This window comes from Pelophylax lessonae, assembly GCF_965119305.1.
Source record: "Pelophylax lessonae genome assembly, chromosome: 3".
In the NCBI taxonomy this organism is placed as follows: domain Eukaryota; kingdom Metazoa; phylum Chordata; class Amphibia; order Anura; family Ranidae; genus Pelophylax; species Pelophylax lessonae.
In genome coordinates this window covers 580,157,828-580,183,647 of record NC_138770.1, presented here as the reverse complement: position 1 = coordinate 580,183,647, position 25,820 = coordinate 580,157,828, and the positions used below count along the sequence as shown (strand labels likewise).

Here is a 25,820-nt window from a genome sequence, read left to right as displayed (position 1 = left end):
CTGGCAAAGGATTTAAATAGTATATGGTGAATACGAGTGCAGTGCTACCAATTATAATGGGACAATTGAAAGTCCCAAATACAAAGTGCAAACAAAGAAAAAAAAAATCCTTGAATGGTGATCAGAGTGTATATACAGTCCAAAAAAAAGTCCAAGTATATGTGCAGCAATCAACCGCCACAGTTGCCTGGTTCATCGCATTCAGAACAATTCCTTCAGTGACGGACACAGAGTGCCAAAACACTCACCAGATATAAGCAAAAACAACAAATGGTGAGATACTGAGAGTGAAACACCCCGTGTATAACAAAAGGTTTCTTCACTGTGCTTTCCCTTCACCATTCAGATACACTCACCAGAAGCTGAAATGAAACAAGCCCCGTAATGGTGTCGTTCAGATTATTGGAAGCATGGCCTGCTATACCGGTCCCACGATTGCAAATCATGCGAAATGTGCTGCATAAAAAAGCTCATCAGTGGGACGGGAGCCAGAATGATACTTTTCTGTTGCGGGTATCTCTCTGAATATGTGGAATACTAGCAGTCATCAAGGGTTTACCATCCATCACCCCTATAGCTCTCACTCAAACAAGGAAAGAGGCAGCGGAAAGGAAACCCCTTGATGACTGCTAGTATTCCACATATTCAGAGAGATACCCGCAACAGAAAGTATCATTCTCGCTGATGAGCTTTTTTATGCAGCACATTTCGCATGATTGGCGATCGTGGGACTGGCATTGCAGGCCATGCTTCCAATATTCTGAACGACATCATTAAGGGGCTTTTTTCATTTCAGCTTCTGGTGAGTGTATCTGAATGGTGAAGGGAGAGCACAGTGAAGAAACCTTTTGTAATACAAGGGGTGTTTCGCTCTCTGTATCTTACCATTGTTGTTTTTGCTTATATCTGGTGAGTGTTTTGGCACTCTGTGTCCGTCACTGAAGGAATTGTTCTGAATGTGATGAACCAGACAACTGACGGTTGATTGCTGCAGATATATTTGGACTTTTTTTTGGAATGTAAATACACTATGATCAATATATGAGAATTTAATTTGGGACTTTCAATAGTCCAATTATAATTGTTAGTGCTGCACTCATATTCACTATATACTGTCATTTGGAGATTGTATGTATTCACCTTTTATTTTTGTGCTAGTTGCTATTCACATTATTTATCTCTAGCGTTGACTTTACACTTACATTCTGAAAGGATTTAAATAGACTGACAAATTATTGAAAATCAATCATTTCACTGCACAGAAAATAATCTACACATGACTTTGATTTTCAAACTACAAATTTGTCCGGGACTGGCCAGACCAGCAAGTTCAACCCAAGATTTGACCATTTGATGCCAAAAGGATTCATTCATCACGAGGTGTTCAAGTGATTCTTGCAACAGTTTGGGTCAAAGTGCATACAATTAGAAAGAGCACCAGTTCAACCTGCATTGGAAGTGTGCTGAGAAAAGGCCTTTGCTGTCCAAAAAAAAAAAATGTTTACTTTTGAACATTTTAGGCAAATTTAAGGCGCTTTTCCACTGCATGGAACCGTACCGGTTCGGCACCCTTTTGTGCTTTTCCACTGCTGGTACCGCATGGTATAGGGTCGGAACGGTTCGGTACGGTACGGTATAGGTTTGCTTTTCCACTGCATGGAACCGAACGGTACGGTACGGCTCTGAAAAAACAGTACCTACTCGATTGTGGTTCCAACAGGTACCAAACTGGTACCATATCCCACAATCCTTTGCATGCAGTCACTACTAGCCACTGATTGGTCAGAGAATCCCACCCACCCCGTTGTTATCCCACCCACTTAACTTTAGTACTGCTTTAGTGGAAAAGCAAACCTATACCGTACCGTACCGAACCGTTCCGACCCTATACCATGCGGTACCAGCAGTGGAAAAGCAAACCAGGCCAAGCAGGGCCGAGTAGAGCCGAGCCGGTACTAGCCGGTACTTGCAGTGGAAAAGTGCCATTAGTGACTGAGAGCTGCTTAGGACTTGAATTAGCAAAACAACCCCAAACCATAAGCTTTCTGAAACAATAATCTGAAGACTGATCCATCAAAGATAGAGTTGTTTGGTCACAGTAACTGTAGAAATGTTTGTTGCAAACCAAAGACGGTATTTAAGGAGAAAAATCTCATAACTGTGAAGCATGGAGGTGGAAATGTTATGTGCTTCATTGCCTGGGCAGTTTGCAGTCACTGAATCAACTATACATTCTGCATTATATCAAAGTGTGCTTGATGAGAATATGAGGCTCTGTCCCAAAGCCGAATTTGGACTGGAAATTATTCTTTCAGTATGATTTGAAGCACAAACCAGCAGGGATGGCTCAAAAAAGATAGGGGGTTATGGACTGCATTGTAAAGCCCTGATTTGATTACCATTAACATTTTGTAGGGGTCTTTTGAAACAGGCAGGTAATACTGGGAAATACACAAACATCTTGCGACTGAAGAAATTTTACATTGAGGAGTGGTCAAATTCAGAAATCAGTGGCCAGTTATACAAAATACCTAAAAGTCATTCCTGCTAGAAGAGCCAAGACCAGCTTTTAAGGGAGTTTGAACTTTTTCCACAGTACACCATTAAATGTATTGTTACTTGTGCTGATTAAATGATTGAATAAGTTTGTTGTGTTTGTAATATACTTATTCAGGTTTATCACCTATATCTTATCTGTAAGAAGTGTTTGAATAAAGATTGAATGCCTGTTGAAATGTGTTAAAAAAGTCAACAATTTACATGAGATGTACTTCATTTTTTACATGACTGTAGCTAAGTGACTAAAATATTTAGGAGAGCTCAGCATTTGCAACTTTCATGTTAAAGGTCCTTTTAAAAATTTGAGTCCAAGCAAAACTTTTTTTTCCTGTGGATATAACCAGGTCAGGGAGATCACGTAAGAAAGTAAAGTGGGGTACACACTATAAGAAAATCAGGCAAACGATCGTCCGATTTTCCTTGCTGTTTCACAGCAAATCGAAACCGATGAACGAAAATTTGTACGAAAATTCTCATACGACAAAGGCTTTTTTGTTGTTGTTTTTTGTTTCTGATCAGGCGCAGTCTTTTCTTTTCTGATTTTTCTTTTAAGAAAATCATACACATTAAGTGAAAATCGTTCATTCTGTTCCTGTAGGAGAAAAATTTTGGAGTTTGTCCCTTCGGGAATTTTTGTACAAAAAATCTGAATCAGTTGTCGAAAATTGTGTACACACTATACAAAAATCATACCAAAGTTCTTTGGATGAAAATTCTTATATAGTGTACGAGCTTTAAATCTTTTCAACATTAGGGGATTAAACCTTCGTTGCCACCGAAATAAATGAGTCTACCCAGTCTATAATTGGGACAGGTAGCCAGGTTGAATATCCTCATTATTAACAGGGACAGCATTAAAAATCTGACAGAGGTTCTAACTAGCGTTGCAGCAGTGCCGATATCGGTACCGATACTAAGCATTTGTACGAGTACTTGTACTCATGCAAATGCTCCGATACTAAAACTGATACCTTTAGTTATATGTGAATTTAGATGTGTTTTGAACTGCATCCGATTTGCATGACGTGAACCTGCAGCCTGTTTAATGGAGTTGGTTCACGTATGTGCAGACTGGCCACAGCACATTTTTAAAGAGAGTCTGGTACAATTTTGAGCACGGTTCAGGTGCAATTTCCATGGTCATACAAACAAAGTCACACTGGAGGGGGCTGAAATCCCTCTGTCAAAACCGGACCACACATATGTCACTAAAAATTGGTATTGGTAATTGGTATTGGCGAGTTCTTAAGAAAAGATAATTGGTACTCGAACTTGGTCTTAAAAAACTGGCAATCGGTGCATCCCCAGTTCTAACCATTGCCTACTCCCTACTCTATCCAAATCCCAACCGAAGAGAAAAAACTTTTGGTTGGGGTTAGGCTTTACCAAATTTTTTAGAAAGCAAACTTGTTTGCTTTAATGCCCCATTGCCATTCAGAAGAACATGCTAACCTATCCTACTCAACAGACACTAAAAACATCAGGTCATTTTGAGTATTGCGGACCATGCGACTTTCTACCCTCTCTCTCATGGGACTGGTGCTTGGCAATTGGCTTAGTACAGTCACAATTGCACCCAAGTCCTCAGTGATGTATAAACTTTGACTAAAGCAACTTGAAACTTACAACGGGGCTTTCATCACTTGCTATCGGCAGCTGAATGGAGTGGCGGGGGAGCAAAGGGAAGGTATGTACTGCTAGGGAGAGTAACAGTAATTCAATTGGCTTTAAATAATCAAAGGCAATACCTTTTTGTCTTGTTTATGTTTTACATCAAATTCTAAAGATATTTAGACAGGCAAAAAGAGATCCAAGAAAGGAAACAGCTGCATTAGTAGACGAGTTAGCAGTGAAATGAGATTACAAGACACACCAGATATAAATGCACATTTTAAGCACCATATAAAATAATCCATGAACACTCCGAACCCTGGTTATTGATAATGTGTGCACACCCTTCACCTTGAACAGGAATGCTATTAGTTTCTACACACAAGCCACAGAACGTGTAATGGCAAAACATTTGTAGAGTTTTTTTTATGTGTACCATATTTTTTACACAGATATTTTTCATACACCATCTTAAAATATTTCACCCACCTACGGAAGAAAATTTGTATGTGTACTTCAGAGAAAATCTAAATTCTATGCTTGTTTTTATTTTTTCTATGGAATTTAAGATTATATCATTGAACATTGTGGTGGCAGCAGAAAAAATGATTATATCAAGCAAGTTAAATCCCTATCACCTGAATGTCACGTTTCAAGTACACTTCAAGTTTAACAATGGGTAGTAATAAAATATTTGTTTTCCTTCTACCCCAATTGATAAAGAATGTAATGTTCTTTTTTTTTTTTTAGGGAATGATCTAACACAGAGTAATAATTACCTTACTCCAAGGCCCCAACGACAGCTGGTGGTCTACTCCTGTGCTCGCCAACATGGGTGGGTACTCCTACGTCACCTCGCACAATGCAGGACCGGTGTTGGCCTCTGGTCCTGCATTATACATTGCCATAGGGGGCAATGATAATACTGGCAAGAAAAGAGACCTCAGGGGACCAGGCATTACAACCAGAAATGACAGGAAAGAAGACTGCAAGGCCAGGGAGTAAGATATGTATTAATCTATATTAAACATGTATCAACCTGATCAATATAGGTATGAGAGATCACAAACAGTTGATTCATCATTGTTTAAACTTTAAAGTATCAAACATTGCAATACATAAGATCTCAATTGAAAATACGAGGAGCGTTCAAGTCAAACTGGGACTTTTAATTTTACAGGCATCTTAGATGTGTCCCCCAAACCTAAAACACACATGCCTTTCTCTGCAGCCCCAGCTGCACGGGGCCGTGAATGAATGGGAAGTGATCTATGCTGAGCGGCTTCCTGTTCAATCACAAACTGAAGCATAGTAGTGAATGAACAAACTGAGTGAGTTCATCTAGAAAAGGAAGGGGCCAGTAAATAATATTTACTGGCCCCTTTCCCCTCTCTCCATCCTGAAACACTCCCTGCGTACACCTATGTCAGGCATAAGAGAAGAAGAAGCTAGTGCGAAGCTTGTGTGGTGGTACTACCAAAAGAGAAGCTAGTGTGGTGGTTCTACATGCAGTATCAAGTGGCAAGTATGTCCTATTACTGACAAGCGGGGCATATGTTACTGGCTAGTCCAGAGACCGTTAATCAAGATGGCAGACAACAGTGTTAACGCGTGCATGGAACAGCTCCACCACAGACTAACGACTCGAAAAAAAAATTTCAAACAATTGCATATGTAGGTAAAATGTTGGCAAGTGTTTTCTGTGACAAATGTGGCATTATTCATGTGGATTTTCTACCCCGGTCATGTTCTGATTGATGTGCATAGGTGTCTGTGGAAAAGAACAGCCTGATGTGCATATGTGTCTGTGGAAAAAAACAGCCTGGATTGATCACCAAGGGCGTTCTTTTTCTCCAGGACAACGTACGAGCTCATAGTGCACACCTCACTACATGCACATTACAGCAACTCGGCTGGGAGGTATTGCCACATCCCCCTAACAGCCCGGACCTCGCCCTGAGTGATTTCCAATATATATATATATATATATATATATATATATATATATATATATATATATATACGCACACACATATATTTAGTATATAAACTTAAAAGTCCCAGTTTGATTTGAACGCCCCTCGTACAATCTATATCACTCATTTAATTATATTGTACTGTGATTGGCTGCCCGACAGGGAAACTGATTTTTCTTTGATCAATTAGAAATTATCAAAAAACTCCACCAATATCAATAAAACTCTGCCAGGGCAGCCTGCGACACCAGCATTGAAACTGAACAAAAGCTCACTAAATTGATTGCAGGGATAGTTTAAGATTCTTATTAAATGTATTTATGATCAATTGAATGATCATATCAATACGTGTTTGGGCACCTTTAGGTAATCTCCTAGCAAAACAAGCAATATATTCTTCATTAGCTATAAAGGACACACAATCTTATTTATTTTATTACTGCCCAGAGTTAGACTTAAACTCATGATGACTATATTCAAGAGGTAACAACTTGCAGTTTGAAACAGCAACATATACTGTATGTTCAAAATGGGCCGTTAAAACGTGACTGATTGCACCCAGGAAGAATAATGTATTGATGCAACACCATTTAAAATGAATCTTCACACAATGGCATCTTCATTTAAAGTGAACATGCAAAACTAGTGAGTCACTGTACAATAGCAACAAACTACAATATAGCAATCTTGGTAAATTGCATGACTTTATTATCGTTTAATTAAAAATATAAAGGATATCATTCAGAACAAGTGGAATGCATAACAGTCACTGTTCAAAGACATGTTGGAGACACGGTTGTAATTCAAAATCCTAACAAATTTTTGTTGGTTAGAATTTTTTAAGTTTTTTTATAGACTCTCAGTGCATACAGATATCACGTAACTGACTTCGTCACTCGGTGGGTTTACTGTGAGCCTCAGTCAGTTGATGTCTATGGGGACCAAGAAAATTGGTATATACTGAAGGAATTTTTTTAATTTTCTAGAGCCAAGCATCAATCTCTTATTGGAAACTTATGTTCTATCCCACACCATAAGCAACAGCCCACCACACTGCTGTTTAAAATCATTCAGTGGAGTCTTTCTACATGTGCTTGGAAAGTTTTATTGTGTAATGTGCTTTATAATGACAATCTTCTTATACGAAGGATCTAGCAGATGCTAAATGAAGATCATAGGACACAAGATTAGGTTTCTATGGCTTCCCTACTGAAAGTCCGGAATATATGTGTTCCCTATAATTGGCTAACTCAAGTGATAAAGATGCAAGCTTTTAAAAGGACATTAAGTATTTTTTACCAGGGATTATTGCTAATGAGTTTGTTTGGCGAATAAACTGAGCGTGTGCTTGCATCTTTACAACTGGCGGTAAATACACAATAAAATACATATAACAGTGGTTTTACCTGCTGTATATATCTGCACATCCATTCCTGATATTTCAGAGACATTTGACAGGCGGCTGGGAAGCGACATGTCGCCTACAGGATGCCTATTCAACCCTTAAAAGGCTGCAGCACCTTGCCACTACCATGGTTGGACAGTTGCTGTGTGGTCCCATTCAATTCATTATTTGCCAGGGCCGCAAAGTGTCACAGCCAAGGCACGGGTACCACCCACTGTCACAAGTCCCCCCCCCCCCCCCAACCCCCAGCATTAAAGAATACGGTGGTGTCCACTCTCCATCCCCAGGCTTCTGACTGCACAGTGAAAGTGCAGAAACAGATGGATGCCTCTGCTCTCTCATACTAATGGCACGTTCCTTTTCAAAATATTTGCATGCAGTACATCTGATTAGAGCCGTGTTTGGCTTCTCCCCCTCTCAGCCTGAATGCTGATGTACAGGAGAGGCTGAATACCATGTCAAATTCATACACTTTCACTAGTTTACTAACCAATAAAGTGCATCACAAATTTCAAAATATGTACATTAATGAATACAAAAAGTTATCGCAGTTGCTACCTCGCGTTCCCTGATTGCCTCTAATAAGTCAGGGTGGTGTGCTCTGTGCAGTCATCAACACAGCCCATACCTACCAATCTCTTGTGGAGTTTAGCACACCACAAAAGCCCATGTAAACACATTTGGGCGAAAGGTACCTTAAGTCAATGGCAGACAAACCCCAGAAGCCAGATAGTCAGCACAAATTAAATATCCACTCTGTGAACTTGCTGGCTCTTGAATATTGCAGATTTGTCCACCCTACCTTCCACTTATACACTATATTACCAAAAGTATTGGGATACCTGCCTTTACATACACATGAACTTTAATGGCATCCCAGTCTTAGTCTATAGAGTTCAATATAGAGTTGGCCCACCCGTTGCAGCTATAATAGCTTCAACTCTTCTGGGAAGGCTGTCTACAAGGTTTAGGAGTGTGTCTATGGGAATGTTTGACCATTCTTCCAGAAGCGCATTTGTGAGGTCAGGCACTGATGTTGGAGAAAAGGCCTGGCTCGCATTCTCCACTTGAATTCATCCCAAATGTTTTCCTATCGGGTTGAGGTCAGGATTTTGTGCAGGCCAGTCAAGTTCCTCCACTTCAAACTCATGTATCCATGTCTTTATAGACCTGGCTTTGTGCACCGGTCCAAATAATTTGGTGGAGGGGGATTATGGTGTGGGGTTGTTTTTCAGGGGTTAGGCTTAGCCCCTTAGTTCCAGTGAAGGGAACTCCTAAAGCATCAGCATACCAAGACATTTTGGACAATTTAATGCTCCCAACTTTGTGGGAACAGTTTGGGGATGGCCCCTTCCTGTTCCAACATGACTGCGCACCAGTGCCCAAAGCAAGGTCCATAAAGACATAGATGAACGAGTTTCGGGCTGGAGGAACTGGAATGGCCTGCACAGAGTCCTGACCTCAAACCAAAAGAACACCTTTGGGATGAATAAGAGTGGAGACTGCAAGCCAGGCCTGCTCTCCAACATCAGTGCCTGACCTCACAAAAGCACTTTTGGAAGAATGGTCAAACATCCCCATTGACACACCCCTAAACTTTGTGGACAGATGCTAAATGAAGATCATAGGGTGGGCCAACTCAATATTGAACCTAACAAACTAAGACTGGGATGCCAATAAAGTTCATGTGCGTGTTAAGGCAGGCAGGCATCCCAATGCTTTTGGTAATATAGTGTATAACAACACTCACAGAGCAGCAGAATGTCTGAACTAGGAGGCCTTTGATAAAAAAAAATTAAAAAAAAAAAGGCAGCTGTAATAATGATGTGGATGCAATCAGGCTCATTTTAAAAGGAACCTCTGAGGATCAAAATGGCGGAGCTGCCATTCTTGACTTTTTTATAGATGCTGCAAGCATCTCTCCTTTGTCATTAAGTAAGTAACAGACCTGGAAGTAGTATGGGTATATATCAGGCGATCCAATACTTCACTGGGTGCATGCTGGTGTCAGGTAACTGACACACTAAACAGTAAATTCAAAGACACGGATGACAGTACTACAACCTACACCTTCAAAACCATGTCAATATTGGCATCTCTTTTACTTCTGCTCTGGCGGGCTCTCTTACAGAGAATACAGAAGCCATAGTCATCAATTAACTGCTAATTACAGTATGATCACAACAGGATAAGAGAGAAAAATGGTAATTACACTATTATTTTGTCTATGTGAACATTTCACCTGCTACCTCAGGGATTCAATGTGTAGTGGAAAGATAATGTGAAAAAGATGCAAATAAAAGCATTAAATTAATGGAAAACTAGAACTGCGTTTGGTCAGCTTCAATATAATTTTGTAAAGATTGCATAAACCGATCTTATTTATTTTTTTCATCATTAAATTAATTCTTAAATTTACATATAAACATTTAATACATAGTACTCTGTTGCTGGACATGGTAGGCTTTCTAATAAGAAAGCCCAGCACTGCCAGATCACTAGTTGACTGCTTCTGTTAAACTGAAAATCCATCTGGGTTCCTATCTGCTAACCGACAGGGAAAGGGGTGTCCCTCAAGTCCCTAATTCAGTTTTATGTTTTTGAATGTTCTTCTCTTCGGGTCTTTTCATAGCATATGCTGCTCACAGCATAGCAGTTAGCATTTTGATAATTATGATTAATGAAAAATATGTAATATTTACCCAAAAAAAAAAATGTATATACATTTTTAGTCCCGAACAGAATGAAAATATTTAGAAAACATTATACATTATTTTAAAAGGTGCCTGGAATAATTAGTGGTTAAAAAAAAAAAAAACACACTGAAGAAAAACAAAAAAAAAAAATAAAAAAAAAAAAAAAAAAAAGAAGCTGTCTTGTTTGTAGGAAAGCCACAGTGACTTGCTCATGCTTTCTAAGGCAACCATTCTGACACTCAGCTGACCTGGGAGAGTGGTGGTGCTGTAAAAGCCACTGTCATCCACGGGCCCAAAGAAATCAAGATTCAGAAGAGTGGAACCTCCACTAGCTTGAAATTCAGAGACCACGTTGGTAGTCAGTCGTAAAAAAGGTAAGCCAGAGGAAGGATTGTGTGTGTAAAAAGGGGGTAAGACATACACTTAAACATGCAAGATATTACTGCTAAATATGCCACAGTCAGAAAATAAATACTAACAGCTTACATAATTATATGCAAGAATGAGTGAGCACATGGCAAGAATTCACAGTAAAGAAATCAAGAATAAAAAAGATTTTGAGACATTGTACATTGCTACACATTTGTTTTACAGGAAACAAGAGATAGAAGTACACACAATTCTACAATTTAATGGGAAATAATGCAGTGAATTTTCACAGTGACTGCATACTTGTTAGATTGCCCTCATCACTTAATGAAGAAGCAGGGATCAGTGCAGTAGGTTCTGGTGCAGATACTGCATAGGATTTAAAGTGTTAACCCACACACCTAACCCACTTACCATGTTCTTGCTTACCTCAAAACATCAAGCACCAATGAAAGTCGCACATTATATTGTTAGTAGCCACTGCTCAAGCTATGCTAATTCTGGCCAAGAATAGAAGTCACAAACTCTAAGGGCCCATTTGTAACTATGCATTTTACATGCTCTATCGCACGTGCATAGGTTTTTAATGGTGTTTGTTCAAATATAAGCGTTGTGTTGACATGAGTTAGTCAAAATGGTTTGTGCCCATTTTTTTCATCATTTGACGTGTTACAAGGAGCTTTTGGCAAGAATAGTCGCACATATCAATCGCACCTACCCAAAGCAATTAAATAAATGCATGAAAATGGCAACAACTTGATAAGTGAGTTTACTTTACAGCTTACATTTTCTATTCTGAAATTAATATGGCCCAACACTCTTATAGTAAAAGTACATTTGGATTCTATACTGTTAATTTAATTTAGAAGCTCTTCCTCACAATAGTTTTTTTTTTTTTTTATACATCCATTGTTTGTAAGAATAGTTTTTACATAAAAACTTGTTAAAAGATTAATAACCATAGATTTTTATTTTTTTTTTTTAAATCTTATTTGGGAATTACGGTAAGTATTTCTGCAATATTAGCAAATTACTTTCTCAGGTACTATATAGTGTTAAACTATGGGGGAAGCATGTAACGAAGATGCCACCACTGTTACCTGACAAAGTCACTGATTACTTGTGAATCCATAGTTCACAGTCTTAGGATAACATATCTACTTCTATGGCAGTATTTAACCAGCCTGCACAATATTTAAAAACAGATAATCCTTGGATAATGTATGACATGAGGATTGAATCATCAAGAATGTAATGTAATAAAAGGAGGAAATAGATAACCAATATAAGCACAACATCTAATCCTCACTTTCAACATCGTCACTTTCTAAAACGTGAAGAACACACACCAAACCACGTTGCTTGCGAAGTTCACAATGGCATTAAAAGCAGGCGTTTTAGAAGCGTTAAAAACGCCCGTAAACGCCTATGCACAAAATACAATAGACTGTACACAGTGCTGTTCAAATTAAAAAAAAAATGAAGCGTTAGCGTCGCTTCGCTACAAAATTGAAGCCTCATTTAGAGTCAGGAAGCGTTTGAAGCCCTTCAACGCCTCCCATTCAAGTCTATGGTAATGCTCTGGCAGGCATTTGCGGAGCGGTTGCAGGGCGTTAAAATGAGTCACTTTCCATTGTGGAGCAGTTTGCACTTGACTGAACACTCATCAAACGCTTCAAAACCATGAATAGGACGTTTAGGGAGCTTCTAAAACGCTCATACTAACGCCATACAAACACTATAGGAGCATTTGTTAAGCGTTAGAAATCTAGTCAAGTGTGAACAAGCCCTTACACCTTGAAAGAGACCTAAACTATGAAAGAAACTCGACTTCTTTAGAACACTACACAAACAGTGCAAAATTGAAAACAGTCAAAAAAGAAAAAAAAACACTCACTCCAGGCCAGAAGGAGTTCAGATCTTGGCTCTTATCACTCTCGGCTGCAGAGTCAGGTTCTCTCCATCACCATCTATGAAGTGTATAAGGTTGGAGCTACTAATTGGCTGGATAGGCAGAGCCAACTATTGTATTCTGAAAATCAGAATACACTAATCAGCGCTGCCCGCTATAGCCTACGGCTCTAATTGAGTTGGAAAAAACCCAATAGGATAGTTGTATAGAAGTTGATCTGTAGCTTGACTTATGTACACCCAAAGTGTCCATACATGGATCGAAGTTCGTACAGTCCCTGCTGATCCGGCCAAATTTTGATCCATGTATAGCCAGCTGAAAAGCCCTCAGCCCTGATGCAAGCAGTGGGTTGGCCTTGGGAGAGGTATGCAAAAATCAAAGGCCTTGATGGGCGAATGTCAGTCTGGAGAAATGGCCATTCCTAAGCAAACCCACATGTCATGCTGATCCTCTATTAACCCCCCTAGCGGTATTCCCGAGTGTGGCTCGGGGTTAACCAAAAGCGGTAACCCCCGAGCCAAACTCGGGATTACCCCGCAATGTTACTCCTCTTCTCTGCGCTCCCCCGCCATCCTCTCCACCGTTCTCCCCGGCATCCTGACAGTCTCTCCCCGCTCTGTGCACGGCAGATTGCCGGCACTTGCCTTCCGGTTCCCTCCTGCGAGCGTTGCGACGCAGGGGGGAGAAACCGGCGGCAAAATCAAAAGTGTAAAAACACAAATGACATAATACAAAGCTGTGATCCTAACAGATCACACTGTATCATGCCATTTCACCACAGGGTTGCACCTGGTGACTTTTCCAGTGCTGTGTGCCTGCAAAATTTTGAAAGACCACGGCGTCCAAAAAGCGTTCTTTTGGCGCAAAAGCGCTTTTAGACGAACTGGAAAACAGCGACAGCGAAACTGAGTTACTTGAAAAACTTGAAGAAGATTTGTCATCAGGTACGGAAAGTGACGACAGCGACGATTCTGATGTCTCTTTCTGGCACACTCCGTTTCGTGGTCGCTGTTTTCCAGTTCTTTTAAAACGCTTTTGCGCAAAAAGAGCGCTTTTTGGACGCCATGGTCATTCTCAATTTTCCAACACAAAGAACTGGAAAAGCACAGGCAGGGCACTGGAGGAGTCACCAGGTGCAATCCTGTGGTGAAATGGCATGATACGGTGTAATCTGTTAGGATCACAACTTTGCATCATGTCATTTAGTGTATTTACATTTTTTAAATTGCCGCCAGTTCCACCCCCTGCATTGCAACGCTCGCAGGGAAGGGAAGCGGAAGACAGGTGCCGGCATCGGCCGAGCACAGAGCCGGAGGACAGCGGGGGATCACAGGGGAAGGTGAGTTTTAAAATGTAAAACAACAGATTTCTATGCAAAAGAATGTACCGCTTTTAGCACAGAAATCTGTACATAATCAGACCGCCAGGGAGATTAATTGAAAAAAACGAAATTCCAATTAATGAAAGGGGTTGGTTTCAGGAAAGTTTTCCTGGGCAGGAAAGGGTTGGATAATGCTGGATACCCTCCAGTCAGGAAATGAAGCAGGCTTTATCTGACTTGATGCAGCTTCTATTGCACACTGCAAGAAGATCTCAGGTGTGAGTGCAGTATTGTAAGATTAATATTGAGTCAATTGTGGAGGTTAACCGAGTTTTGTCAAATGACAAAAAAATGGCTAAAAAGACTTATTATGTAAAAAACATTTACAATATAAAAAAAAATGACTTTAATTTAAAAAAACAAAAACAAATTTTGGCATTGTAAATTCATCTTAGGTGCATTTTGGACAAATTAAAAGTATAGCACATATGTGCATTAAACCTAGGACACTAGGTAGAAAAGAATTCTGGCTACACCTATGGGCAGTCCCAGGCGGTATACTCCCTCTCTCTGCTATAGCCACTTAGTTTTGTTACAAGCAGTGTCAGGAGAATAAGAACTCCACAGAGGGGTGGATGCTGTGTCAGTCAATGAACATTCATAACCATTGGTGCTGAGTCAGTCATTCATAACCATTGGGACGTCCCAAAGCAGTGTTAAACGTGAGGGGTGGAAACCGCAAAAAAATTCCCAAGACTAAAGATTAGCCAACCAGGCAACAGGAGCTCAACCAAACAACTGGAGCCCACCTTGTGGCTAAAGGAAGCATCCGCAGATGCCAACTCATCCACTTTATAAAGCTGTGTAAAAGTGTGCATCGACGACCAGGTGGCCACCTTGCAAACCTGTGTCACTGACGCCTGATGACGGAAGGCCCAGGAGGCACTAAGCGTCCTAGTAGAGTGCGCCTTGACAGGAAAAAAGAGGAACCTGAGCCCTGATGGAATAGGCCTGAACCACCATCTGCCTGATCCATCTGGAAATAGTCGCAGAGGAAGCGGACAATCCTTTCAGAGGTCCGTCCGTGAGCACAAACAGAAAGTCTGACTTCCTGAAAGACTCCGTAGCTGCCAGGTACACCCTGATTGCCCGGACCACATCCAAGGCATGCAATGTATTTTCCTTCGAGTGTTTAGGCCTAGTTCACAGGGAAGGCAACAGAATGGCTTCATTCAAATAAAAATCAGAGACAACCTTTGGAAGAAACGACAGACAGGGGCGAAGAACCACCTTATCCCTGTGAATCACCAGATAAAAGGAATGACAGGATAACGCCGCCTGTTCCCACACCCTGCGCGCAGAGGTGATAACCACCAAAAAGCCACCTTCTGGGAAGGCCTAAGCAGGGGAATCTCCTGAATATTTTAAAAGGGAGGCTTCTGTAGGGTTGAAAGCACCAAATTGAGATACTAAGGCGGCAATGGAGCCCGCACTGGAGGGACCAAATGTCAGGGCACCCTGAAGAAAGGTATTCACCAGGGAGTGTGTGGACAAAGGTTGTTGGAAGAAGACCACCAAAGCCGACACCTGGTCCTTGAAGGTACTCAAGGCCAGCTTCTGTTCAACAAACCCCCCCCCCATTGAAGGAAGATTAATATCCAAGCCACCGAGAAGGAGCGAGGATGAACCCCAAGCGATTCCACATACAATGGTAGATTTTCCTAGAGGTAGATTTCCTAGCTTTCAATAGTGAGGAATCACTGATTCAGATAAACTCCTATCCTTCAGCACCTGGCGTTCAACAGCCATGCCATCAAAGCCAGCGACTGTAAAGCAGGATGGAAAGATCAGTCCTTGGGAAAGCAGATCCTCCCTGAGAGGAAGCTTCCAAGGAACGTTGGCGACCAGCCGCACCAGATCGGCGTACTAAGCTCGGCGAGGCCAGTCCAGAGCAACTAAGATGACCGGAATCTCTTCTGCCTCGATCCTGCATAGACGTTTTGGCAGAAGCTTTCGAGGAGGAAAGGCGTAAATCAGCCGATTCTGACCCCACGGGGCCACTAGCGCATTTGTGGCATCCGCCAGAGGATCCCTTGACCAAGCCACAAGCCTCTGCACCTTTCTGTTGAGCAGACTCCAACAGATCCACCTCGGGGGGTGCCCCACTGGGGACACAGCTGATGAAACCCCTCCGGATGAAGGGACCACTAAAGGTACATAAGGATTACATAAGGTAATCCACCTGCCAATTTTCTACCCTGGGAATGTGTACAGCAGAGAGGACTGGAGAGAACTGTTCGGCCCACCTTGGAATGCCGGCTACCTCCAGAGCCGCCAGGACACTTCTTGTGCCCCCTTGGTGATTGACATAAGCCACGGCCGTAGCACTGTCCGATTGAATGCGCACTGGACAACCCTGAAGACGATCCGTCCAATGATCCAGACACAGTCTGATTGCTCAGAGTTCCAAGACATTGATCAGTAGTCTGGACTCTTCCAGCGTCCAGATCCCCTGAGCAGAATGCTTGCCGAGGATGCCTCCCCCGCTGGACAGGCTGGCATCCGTGGTGACCACTGTCCAATACAAAGGGAGGAAGGATTTTCCCAGCCGAAGCGCCAGAGAACGAAGCCACCATATCAGGGAATCCCTCGTTCCCTGACTCAGCCGGATGTGGTTTCCAGAGAATGCAGAGTCTTGTCCCATTTAGTCAGAATCTCCCTTTGCAAGGACCTCACATGCAAGTCCGGAGGGAAGACCATCTGTCTAACAGATGGAGGCGAATTGCCGCCTGAAATTTCTGGAGTTTGTCCAGTGGAAGGAGCACTCTCGCTAAGGCCGAGTCCAGAGTCAGGCCCAGATAGTCCAGCTTCGTGGACGGAGCCAGAGCAGACTTCTAAACATTCAGAATCCAGCCGAACTCCCACAGAGTTCGTATTGTGATCTCCAGGTTTTCCACCAGAGCAGAGGGAGACTCCATTTGCAGAAGGAGATCATCCAAGTAGCCCAGTACTGCAATCCCCCATAGGTGTAGCAAAGCTAGCACCGGGGCTAAAACTTTTGTTAAGACCCGAGGAGCAGAGGGGAGACCAAAGGATAAGCCACAAACTGATAATGCTCCTCTCCCACAGCAAAGCGGAGAAAACACTGGCGACTGGCACATATTTGAATATAAAAGGTAGGCATCCTTGATATCGACAGAGGTGAGGAAATCTCCCTGACGCAAGGATGCCACCACTATTCCAATGGATTCCATTCTGAACTTCTGTACCCACACAAAGCAGTTGAGCGTCTTGAGGTCCAGGATTGGATGCACTTTGCCTTTCTTCCTGGGGACTGTGAACAGGTTTGAGTAAAAACCCTGAAGTAGGAACTGGGACAATCACCCCTTGAAGGAACAGGTCTTGTACCTCCCCCAAACAGACCCTGTAAGCGGTCTGGGCACAGGCGCAAGTTGAAATGAAAAAACCTTGCCAGGGGAAAAGAGCAAAACTCGATCTTGTAGCCGGACCGAATGACTTTGTGGACCCACTTGTCTTGCACCAGGAAGGTCACGGATCCGGAAACCAGCGAAAACGTCCTCCCACCCCCGATATGGGTGAGGGCGCACCTTCATGCTGAAGGAGCCTTGATCACTGGTCTGGAGAAGCCCGATCTTGGCTTGCCAGGCCAGGTTCGTTTGGATCCTCCTGAAGAGGCCCTGAAAGGCAGTCGACCCTGAGGGACGAAAAAACTTCTTATGAACTGAGAAGAAAGGCCTACGTCTGCGACAAGGTTCCTTGCCCTTAGTAGCCTGCGGAAAAAAGTAGTCTTTCCCCCTGAGAGACCTTTATTGATGTCATCCAGGGTAGCTCCAAACAGGCGATCTCCTTAGAAAGGAAGATCAGTCAAGGCCTTTTTTGAAGTCTGATCGGCAGACTAGCATTTGAGCCAAAAGACACCCTGAAGGACAAATGCCAAAACAGAGAGGGAAGCCGCATCCAAAAAGGCACCACAGATAAACTGCAGTCCCTGGACCAGATGGCCCACCAACTCGGCAAAGGCGGGGGGAGCTGTTCCCCCTCCAGGTCACGGCATAAGAGCTTAGCCCACTCGGTCAGAGTTTGTGACACTAGGGCAATGGGGCATACCAGCCTCATTGCCGAACCAGCCAGAGTGTTCAACATATTGCGGGCCAAAGCCTCTGTCTTCCGGTCAGCCGAAACCTTGAAGGCCAGGGACTCTTCAACCGGAATCATGGTTGCCTTGTTAAATCTGATAACCGGAGGGTCCACCACCGGTGCCACAGTCCACTTCTTAAGAAGGGACTTCTCATAGTAACGCCTAGTAAAGCGCTTAGGAACCCCAAAGAGATGCTTTGGTCGTCCCCACTCTTTAGCGACAATTCTGTCAAAATGGGCAGGGAAAGGAAACCCCCTTGCAGCTCTGAATGGCTTGCGAGTGCCAAAGGACACCTGCACCTCCATCGCAGCTTCAGCTGCGTCCTCCATCTTTAGGGTATCGCGCTCAGATACAATCAGTGCATCCACCAGTGCCTTTTCATGGGCGGTCGTGGAGGAATCCTTCTTACTATCAGAGGATTCCAGGCGCGTGGCTGCAGACCCAGCAGGGTGACCCACATCCGCAGTGGCCGAATTCGATTCAGGATCTGATGAGACCGATGAGGCAGGGTAAAGCGGGGGGTGTGTTTTGGTAGCCCGTTGCCCAAAAGCCACCTCCACCCGGAACACAAGGGACTTTTAGGACCGCCGTCAGTGCATGGATGGAGGACTGGTACCCGCAGCCTCAAGAGAGGGGATCAGGTGAGAAAATGTGCTCCAATGACTCCATGAGTCACCAGGGGGACCCCACAAAAGGTGTAAAACACTGCTAAGGGAAAAAATCCCACCGTGCTGGCAGCACCACCCGGTCATCAGGCACAAAGCACCAAGCGATCCTCAACAGAGAGGATGAGGAACCCATCAAACTCAACACCCGCAGAAACGAGCGCCTACAGCCACCAGGATAATGCACTACACATGCGGCAATCAGGAAGTAAAACGATCTAGGAGTCAGCACCAGGGGATTAGGAGGGGCTCCCACCTCCAAAATGGCAGCACCACGAGCCATACAGGGACCCAGGAGGGAGACCAGGCCTCAAGGACAGATCCAGGCAGGACAGGGGGCCCTGGCAGGAGCCCCCACCAGGTACAACCCCCTCCCCCAGCACAGTTGATCCTCCAGTCGCTGGCGGCGCACCCCCCCCCCGGCCCCCTATCGCTAGCCCTGCCCCCACCCCAGGAACAGTGGCCAGACCACCCAAACAGCCCCAGCATATGTGGAGGGGAGGGGGGGGGGCAGGTGAGAGACTCGGCAAGGGGGGGTTCATGCGAAAAGGAGGTGAATCGGAGGGTCGGACCATCCATAGGAGGGGCACACGTTCACCCCAAAACCTACAGGGGGAGAGACCCAGTCATATGTGACCTCGAGAAGCGTTTAACTCACAGGCCAGCCCACATCATAGTTACATAGTTACATAGTAGGTGAGGTTGAATAAAGACAATAGTCCATCCAGTTCAACCTGTGTAGGTGTGTGTGGCTGTAATCATCTCACATACCCCTGAATGTTCTGATCCTTGTGGGACTATGTCGCGATTGATCTAGCGTGGAGCTGAGGTCTACGCGCACCCGCTGGCTAGACTGGGGTGACCACTGGATCTAGATTATCCAGCCCGTCGCCCAGTCCGGCAGTTGAATGTAGATCTCACAGGAAAAATCCAGGGAAAAAAAAAAATGCCAGGACCAAAGATGCCAGCAAACAAAACTATGTCCTTACTAGGCAGATAAAACTGAGTGGTTATAGCAGAGAGAGGGAGTATACTCCCTGGGACTGCCCATGGGTGTAGACAGAATTATTTTCTGCCTAATGTCCTACTCCTGTAGGGGCTAGTATAACCCAATGGTTATGAATACCAGGAGCTGTATCTGTCAATGAACGAAAGAGAAAAACATTTGGTTATCACTTGGTGTGGGCCAACCTTGGGCTTCCTAGCCTTAAAGGCTACTAAATTGAACTTCCCTAACTGTGAACATTAACTGATTTATTTCCCATTAAAAAAAACTGAAAGCAGACAATTCTAAGAAGAAATGTTTGGTTAAAAACAGGATGCAAGACAACAGCAAGAGAATGAAATCAGTGCATTCAGGCTTTCCTTCATTGACTGATGCAGAAAAGATTGGATCTCCCATACCAGTGCAATGGAGTGGATTAACAGTTGTAATGAAAATGGGCTCAACAACTCTACTGCACTGTATGAGGATACTTACTATAAGATGTGAGGATGTCAAAAAGTCTAACACTACTTGATAATTAAGAACGGGGAAAGTAAATAGATTACCGAATGAGGAAATTTAGAGCAGAATTGGAAACATAGTGAAAGTAATGTAGAGAGGAATATACAACCAAGCTGTAAACATACCTTGCTCTTCAACTGGTCAAACATCAATGAATAGATAAATAACAACGTGAAAACGTTTTTGTTTGTTTTAGAAACGGTCTGCTGTCACACCTTATAAAATGCACTGTTTTTTAGAAAATTGATAGTTTACAGTAAAGAAATTTAAAACTTAAATTTATAAACATTTAAGGGGCATTTCTATAAAATATGGATGTCCAGTATTTGTTTTTGACCACATCATAACACAGTGGATTTCCCCGCACCCCCAATATTTATCGAGTCAGGAGCTGCAGTTTTAAATTTCACCCGTGGCGCCATCTGCTGGTAAAAACTAGTATTATGGCAATGACTTTCTCAGAGGGGCCACTGTAAACTGTACAATAAAGAGGGGTTCCAGTCTACCCAAAACATACGTGATTTCCATTTAAGATGGAAAACCATTAACACTTTATGCTCTCTCAAAAGACACAATGCCATTTGTGCTGATCCATCAGATACTTTAGCTGATGAAGTGATGAGGACTTACTTCAGCCCAACTACACATGCTAAGAATGCAAAGAGGAAAGAAAGCCTGAATCTTTCAAGAAAGGACTGACAAGACAAAGAAAGGGTTAGCAGAGAGAAGACTGTTTGGTCTGTGAAGCTCTCTTATGTCTAGGTGTGCTGCTAGAGGCTCTATGGAGAGACGTACCATCTAAGGGGTTGGTAAGGCCACTGCTACTCCAGTCAAACTGGACAGGTGGGAGGGATTCCTGCAAAAGGAAAAAAAAAAGCAGGACAATGATTACATTCTACGCAACTTAAAAGTGATACTAAAAGTAAAATGAAAAATAACATGTTATACTTACCTGCTCTGTGCAATGATTTTGCACAGAGCAACCCTGATCCTCCTCTTCTCAGGTCCCCCACCCGCGTTCCTAGCTCCCCCTTCTGAGTGCCCCTATAGCAAGCTGCTAACTATGAGGGCACTCGGGTGTTCACTCCTGAGTACCGCTCTGTGTATCTATCCTGCCTCCTGCTCCCTCTCCACTGGCTGTGATTGACAGTGCGGGAGCAAATGGCTCCTACTTCGGTCTCTGAGCTAATGAAGAGGGAGACAGAGCCTGGAGAGCAGCTGCTCTCGTGTACATTGCTGGATCGAGATTAGGCTCAGATAAGTATTAGGGGGAGATGCATACAGTAGGTTTTTTACCTTTATGTAAAGAATGCATTAATGTAAAAAAACCTTCAGCCATTAGAACCACTTTAAACATATTGTAACAGTTATAAAAAATAAGAGATCAAAAGACCAAACAATTGAAAGAGATTTCCAGGAAAATTAAAAATAGCCAATATGCCTGGGATTCCATTCTGCAACATAGAGGAATAATCTCCTGTCACAGTCCTCTTGTAATTCCTTTTCCATTATTTACGATGCCTGGAGGACTGAAGTCAGACCATACCAGTACATAGAATGGATTCAACAGACTCCATGGAATAGAACAGGGTTTCCCAAACTGTGTGATGTGTACCACTGGTGGTATCCACTCTTACTGGCGGGGAGACACTGCAGATCTTAGGATGATTTCTGTGCAGGGAAGAATATGCATACTCTTGTGCCACCTGACAAAAGTATATATCACAGGAGACAATGTAAAACAATATAGGGAGCTGCGTGTGTTCCACTAGAGATTTGGGGAAAGACAGCATTCTAACTGAATTTTTACAGTGTAAGAGTTGGACATGCGTTCAATTTATTTATTTTTTTTATATTTGAATGGAACACAAATATTGCAAAGGTTTTAAAGGTGCTGCACAAGTGAGCTAAGTTTGTTTTGCTGTTGCAGTGCAATATCAAATTTAGCCAGTAGATGGCGTTGTAAGCAAGAGCTGAAGGAAAATTAAATTCAAGTTAAACTTAGGAGGCTTGCAAAGAGCAATCCAATATATTACACAATCAGGTTCACTAGATAAATAAATGCACAACAGATTTCCACATTTTTACAAGTGCACGTAAACACACTGTACTGTAGAAACACAAAGTATTTTGGTAGTCATGCAATGTAGGAGGACCAAATGTAGAAACCATAGTCTAAAGCAGTGGTCTCCAAACTGCGGCCCGGGGGGCTAGTTGCAGCCCTTTGCTTTTTGTTATCTGGCCCATGAGGAACTATTCCATCCACTGACACCAATGATAGGGCACTATTCCATCCACTGGCACCAACAATGGGGCACTATTCCTCCCACTGGCACCAACAATGGGGCACTATTCCTCCCACTGACACCAACAATGGGGCACTATTCCTCCCACTGACACTAAATGATAGGGCACTATTCCTCACAATGATGACATCAATGATGGGACACATTTCCTCTCCCTGACATCTGTAATGGGGAAGGTTCTTTTCCCATAAAGTCTTAAGGACAGTAAACTGGCCCTTTGTTTAGAGAGTTTGGAGACCGCTGTTGTTCTAAAGGAATATAGTAGTAAATGAAATCCAGCCTATGCACTAGCCATATACTGTGCCACTGGGCTCTATAAACATGACCACACTCTTCTGTCCATATTTCTATGGGGAATTTGTAAAGAGTAAAGATTATGACATTTTATGCCCTAAATAAACGTGTGATGTCCGATTATCTATCAGTCATCAGGAGAAAGGTCTACAACAATCTATGCCATCACACAAATTATGAAGGACCTACTATGCAAACATGAAATACAACAGGGGGATTTACTAAAACTGGAGCAGACAGAATCCGGAGCAGTTGTGCATAGTTACCAATCAGTAGAATCAGAAGTGTAGGTGGCAACCATGGGTGGCTGGAAGGGGGTAAAAACAGACGGCTGAGCAGAATTCTAAAATTACTGGCTGACATGGCTGTACATATTCCATGGCTGTGACATTTTTTAAGGCTGCAGAGTATGACAGGCAACAACGCCTAGGAGCAGGCGTTAACCTGCTCCTTATATTTTTGGGGCTGCTCTGCACGGCGTGCTGACGTCACCCATACGCTACAGTCTCATGAAGGAACGGGCGAGTGGAGCCGTCCGGCCGGCGGCTCATTTACCTTCCTCTTCTGACCATTGTGATCTTCATGCTTGTAAGTGTTTGCCCTTTCTTTAATAAACTTGTTTGTGGGGTTTTACGCTATGGTCTACCTCTCTTTTATTCATGGCTGATACCCCCTGTATGCCGAGCCTCTACTAGCGTCCCCATTGGAAGTGTTTGATCTGCTTTGACATATATCTGGAGCTGTGCCAACAGTTGAAGTACTCAGTCGGATTTGGATCTTTTCTGCCTTTCAATTTCTGGAGCTGGTAAGGACATTCATATGTCAGCCCCTTTTTGGTGACACGATTGGGACCTATATGCTTTATATGGTTTGTCTTTGGTAAGCTGCAGTCCTACTGGGGGAGGTCCTTTCTCTTCTCTGCACAGTTTCATTACTCTGGTAAGGAGTATTTTCACAAGATTTGAGGTGGTGTGTCTTCTATCTACACTCCAACACTTCCCTGATATTCCCATCACTCGGGGTGTTTTATTCAATTTATTGTGGTTTTACGCTATGGCGTTTTTTATTTATTTATTCCACATGAATACCCAACACTGAGGAGATCCATCTATATATACGGAGTCCGATTGATATCTGGTTCCTGTGGATCCTTTGAAGTATTTTGGGCCTATATACTATTCACCTTTGGTAAGCGGTACCTGTACAGAATATTTCGTCAGACGTGCTGTTTTACCCATATTGGACTCTATTTGGACTTTATTACATCATTACATTATCACATATGTATTTTACTTTATAGCGCAACTTATATATATTTCTTTTAAGGTGACAGTCACACTTGAAGTTGCAGCTTCACATTTATTTGGTTGGTTTAGCGCAGTTGTTTATTTAATTTTTGCTCTGCAAATGCAAGCCAAATGTTTGGCTCAGTTTAAAAAAAGAAAAAAACATTGGGTTGCTACCTACAGGTTCTATCCCCCCTGCTCCCTTTTTGGGATGGCATGGAATTATTGTTGATTACTTATATATTTTGGTTATCTGGCTGATCATATTTGGTCTATTCTTTGTATCTCTTGGTCCTAGGTTACTGCATAGGCGATTAGATACTGAAGGATCTTTCTTGTATTTTCATTCCTATGTGTAGGTTTACCGGTTTAATTTGGAAACTGCCTTCCTTACTTTAAAAAAAAAGAAGCAAAAGCAATTTTGAAAAAGCCCCAGAAAAAACAGGCGTTAGGAAGCGGCAGTAGCACCTCCTAGTGCTCGTCATTACACAGGGTTTTCACAGGGTGGTAAGCTTACTGCATGGCTGAAATTAATATGGGTATTGTACAGGATTTACATAATCTCACAAAAGTGAGTACACCCCTCTAATTTTTGTAAATATTTTATTATATCTTTTCATGTGACAACACTGAAGAAATTACACTTTGCTACAATGTAAAGTAGTGAATGTACAGCTTGTATAACAGTGTAAATGTAAAAGTGAAAATGTCCAAATTTGGCCAAGTTAGCCATTTTCCCTCCCCGATGTCATGTGACTCATTAGTGTTACAAGGTCTTGGGGGCCAATGGAAGCAGGTGAGTTAAAGCGGTTGTAAACCCTATGAAAAAAAAAATAAAAAAAAAAAACCTGCAAGACAAAGGCATAATGAGCTAGTATGCATCGCATACTAGCCCATTATGTTTAACTTACCTTAAAACGAAGCCCCGACACGGACCCCCGGACATCGATGCGGGCGCTGCCATGATCCCTCGTCGTCTCTTCCAGGTTCGGCGGCTCTGGCGCGCTGATTGGCCGGAAGAGACGGCTCCAGCGCGCTGATTGGCCGGAGCCGCGATGACGTCACTCCCGCGCATGCGCGCGGGAGTGATTTTTCCGGCAAGCTCCCGGCAAGTTAATTGAAGGTCCCCCCGGACCTTCAGAGCGCATGCGCCGCTCGCGCGAGCGGCTGCATGCACTGTAAATATCTCCTAAACCGTGCCGGTTTAGGAGATATTATTTGTACCTACAGGTAAGCCTTATTATAGGCTTACCTGTAGGTAAAAGTGTCAAAAAGCGGGATACAACTGCTTTAAATTTGGTGTTATCACTCTAACTCTCTCATACTGGTCACTGGAAGTTCAACATGGCACCTCATGGCAAAGAACTCACTGAGGATATGAAAAAAAAAAACGAATTGTTGCTCTACATAAAGATGGCCTAGGCTATAAGAAGATTGCCAAGACCCTGAAACTGAGCTGGAGCACGGTGGCCAAGACCATACAACGGATTAACAGGACAGGTTCCACTCAAAACAGGCCTCACCATGTTTGACCAAAGAAATTGAGTGCACGTGCTCAGCGTCATATCCAGAGGTTGTTTTTGTGAAATAGACATATGATTGCTGCAGAGGTTGAAGGGGTCACTCTGTCGGTGCTCAGACCATATGCCGCACACTGCATCAAATTGGTCTGCATGGCTGTCATCCCAGAAGGAAGCCTCTTCTAAAGATGATGCACAAGAAAGCCTGCAAACAGTTTGATGAAGACAAGCAGA

The 25,820-nt window shown here is 43.0% G+C and overlaps 1 protein-coding gene across 2 annotated transcripts in view; it reads right to left on the bottom strand.

Annotated features, from left to right (window-relative positions):
• The window catches only part of AFTPH (aftiphilin), a 72,414-nt gene that overhangs the window by 16,016 nt on the left and 30,578 nt on the right, over positions 1-25,820 (bottom strand). Inside the window, exons 6-7 of one of the 2 annotated variants that reach the window (XM_082249578.1) lie at positions 20,976-21,036; positions 10,496-10,579 (exon numbers count right to left, since the gene is read on the bottom strand). In XM_082249578.1, coding sequence (XP_082105704.1) covers positions 10,496-10,579; positions 20,976-21,036 — 145 coding nt within the window. The remainder of the gene's footprint in view (positions 1-10,495; positions 10,580-20,975; positions 21,037-25,820) is intronic. The other variant, XM_082249579.1, reaches the window with a different exon arrangement.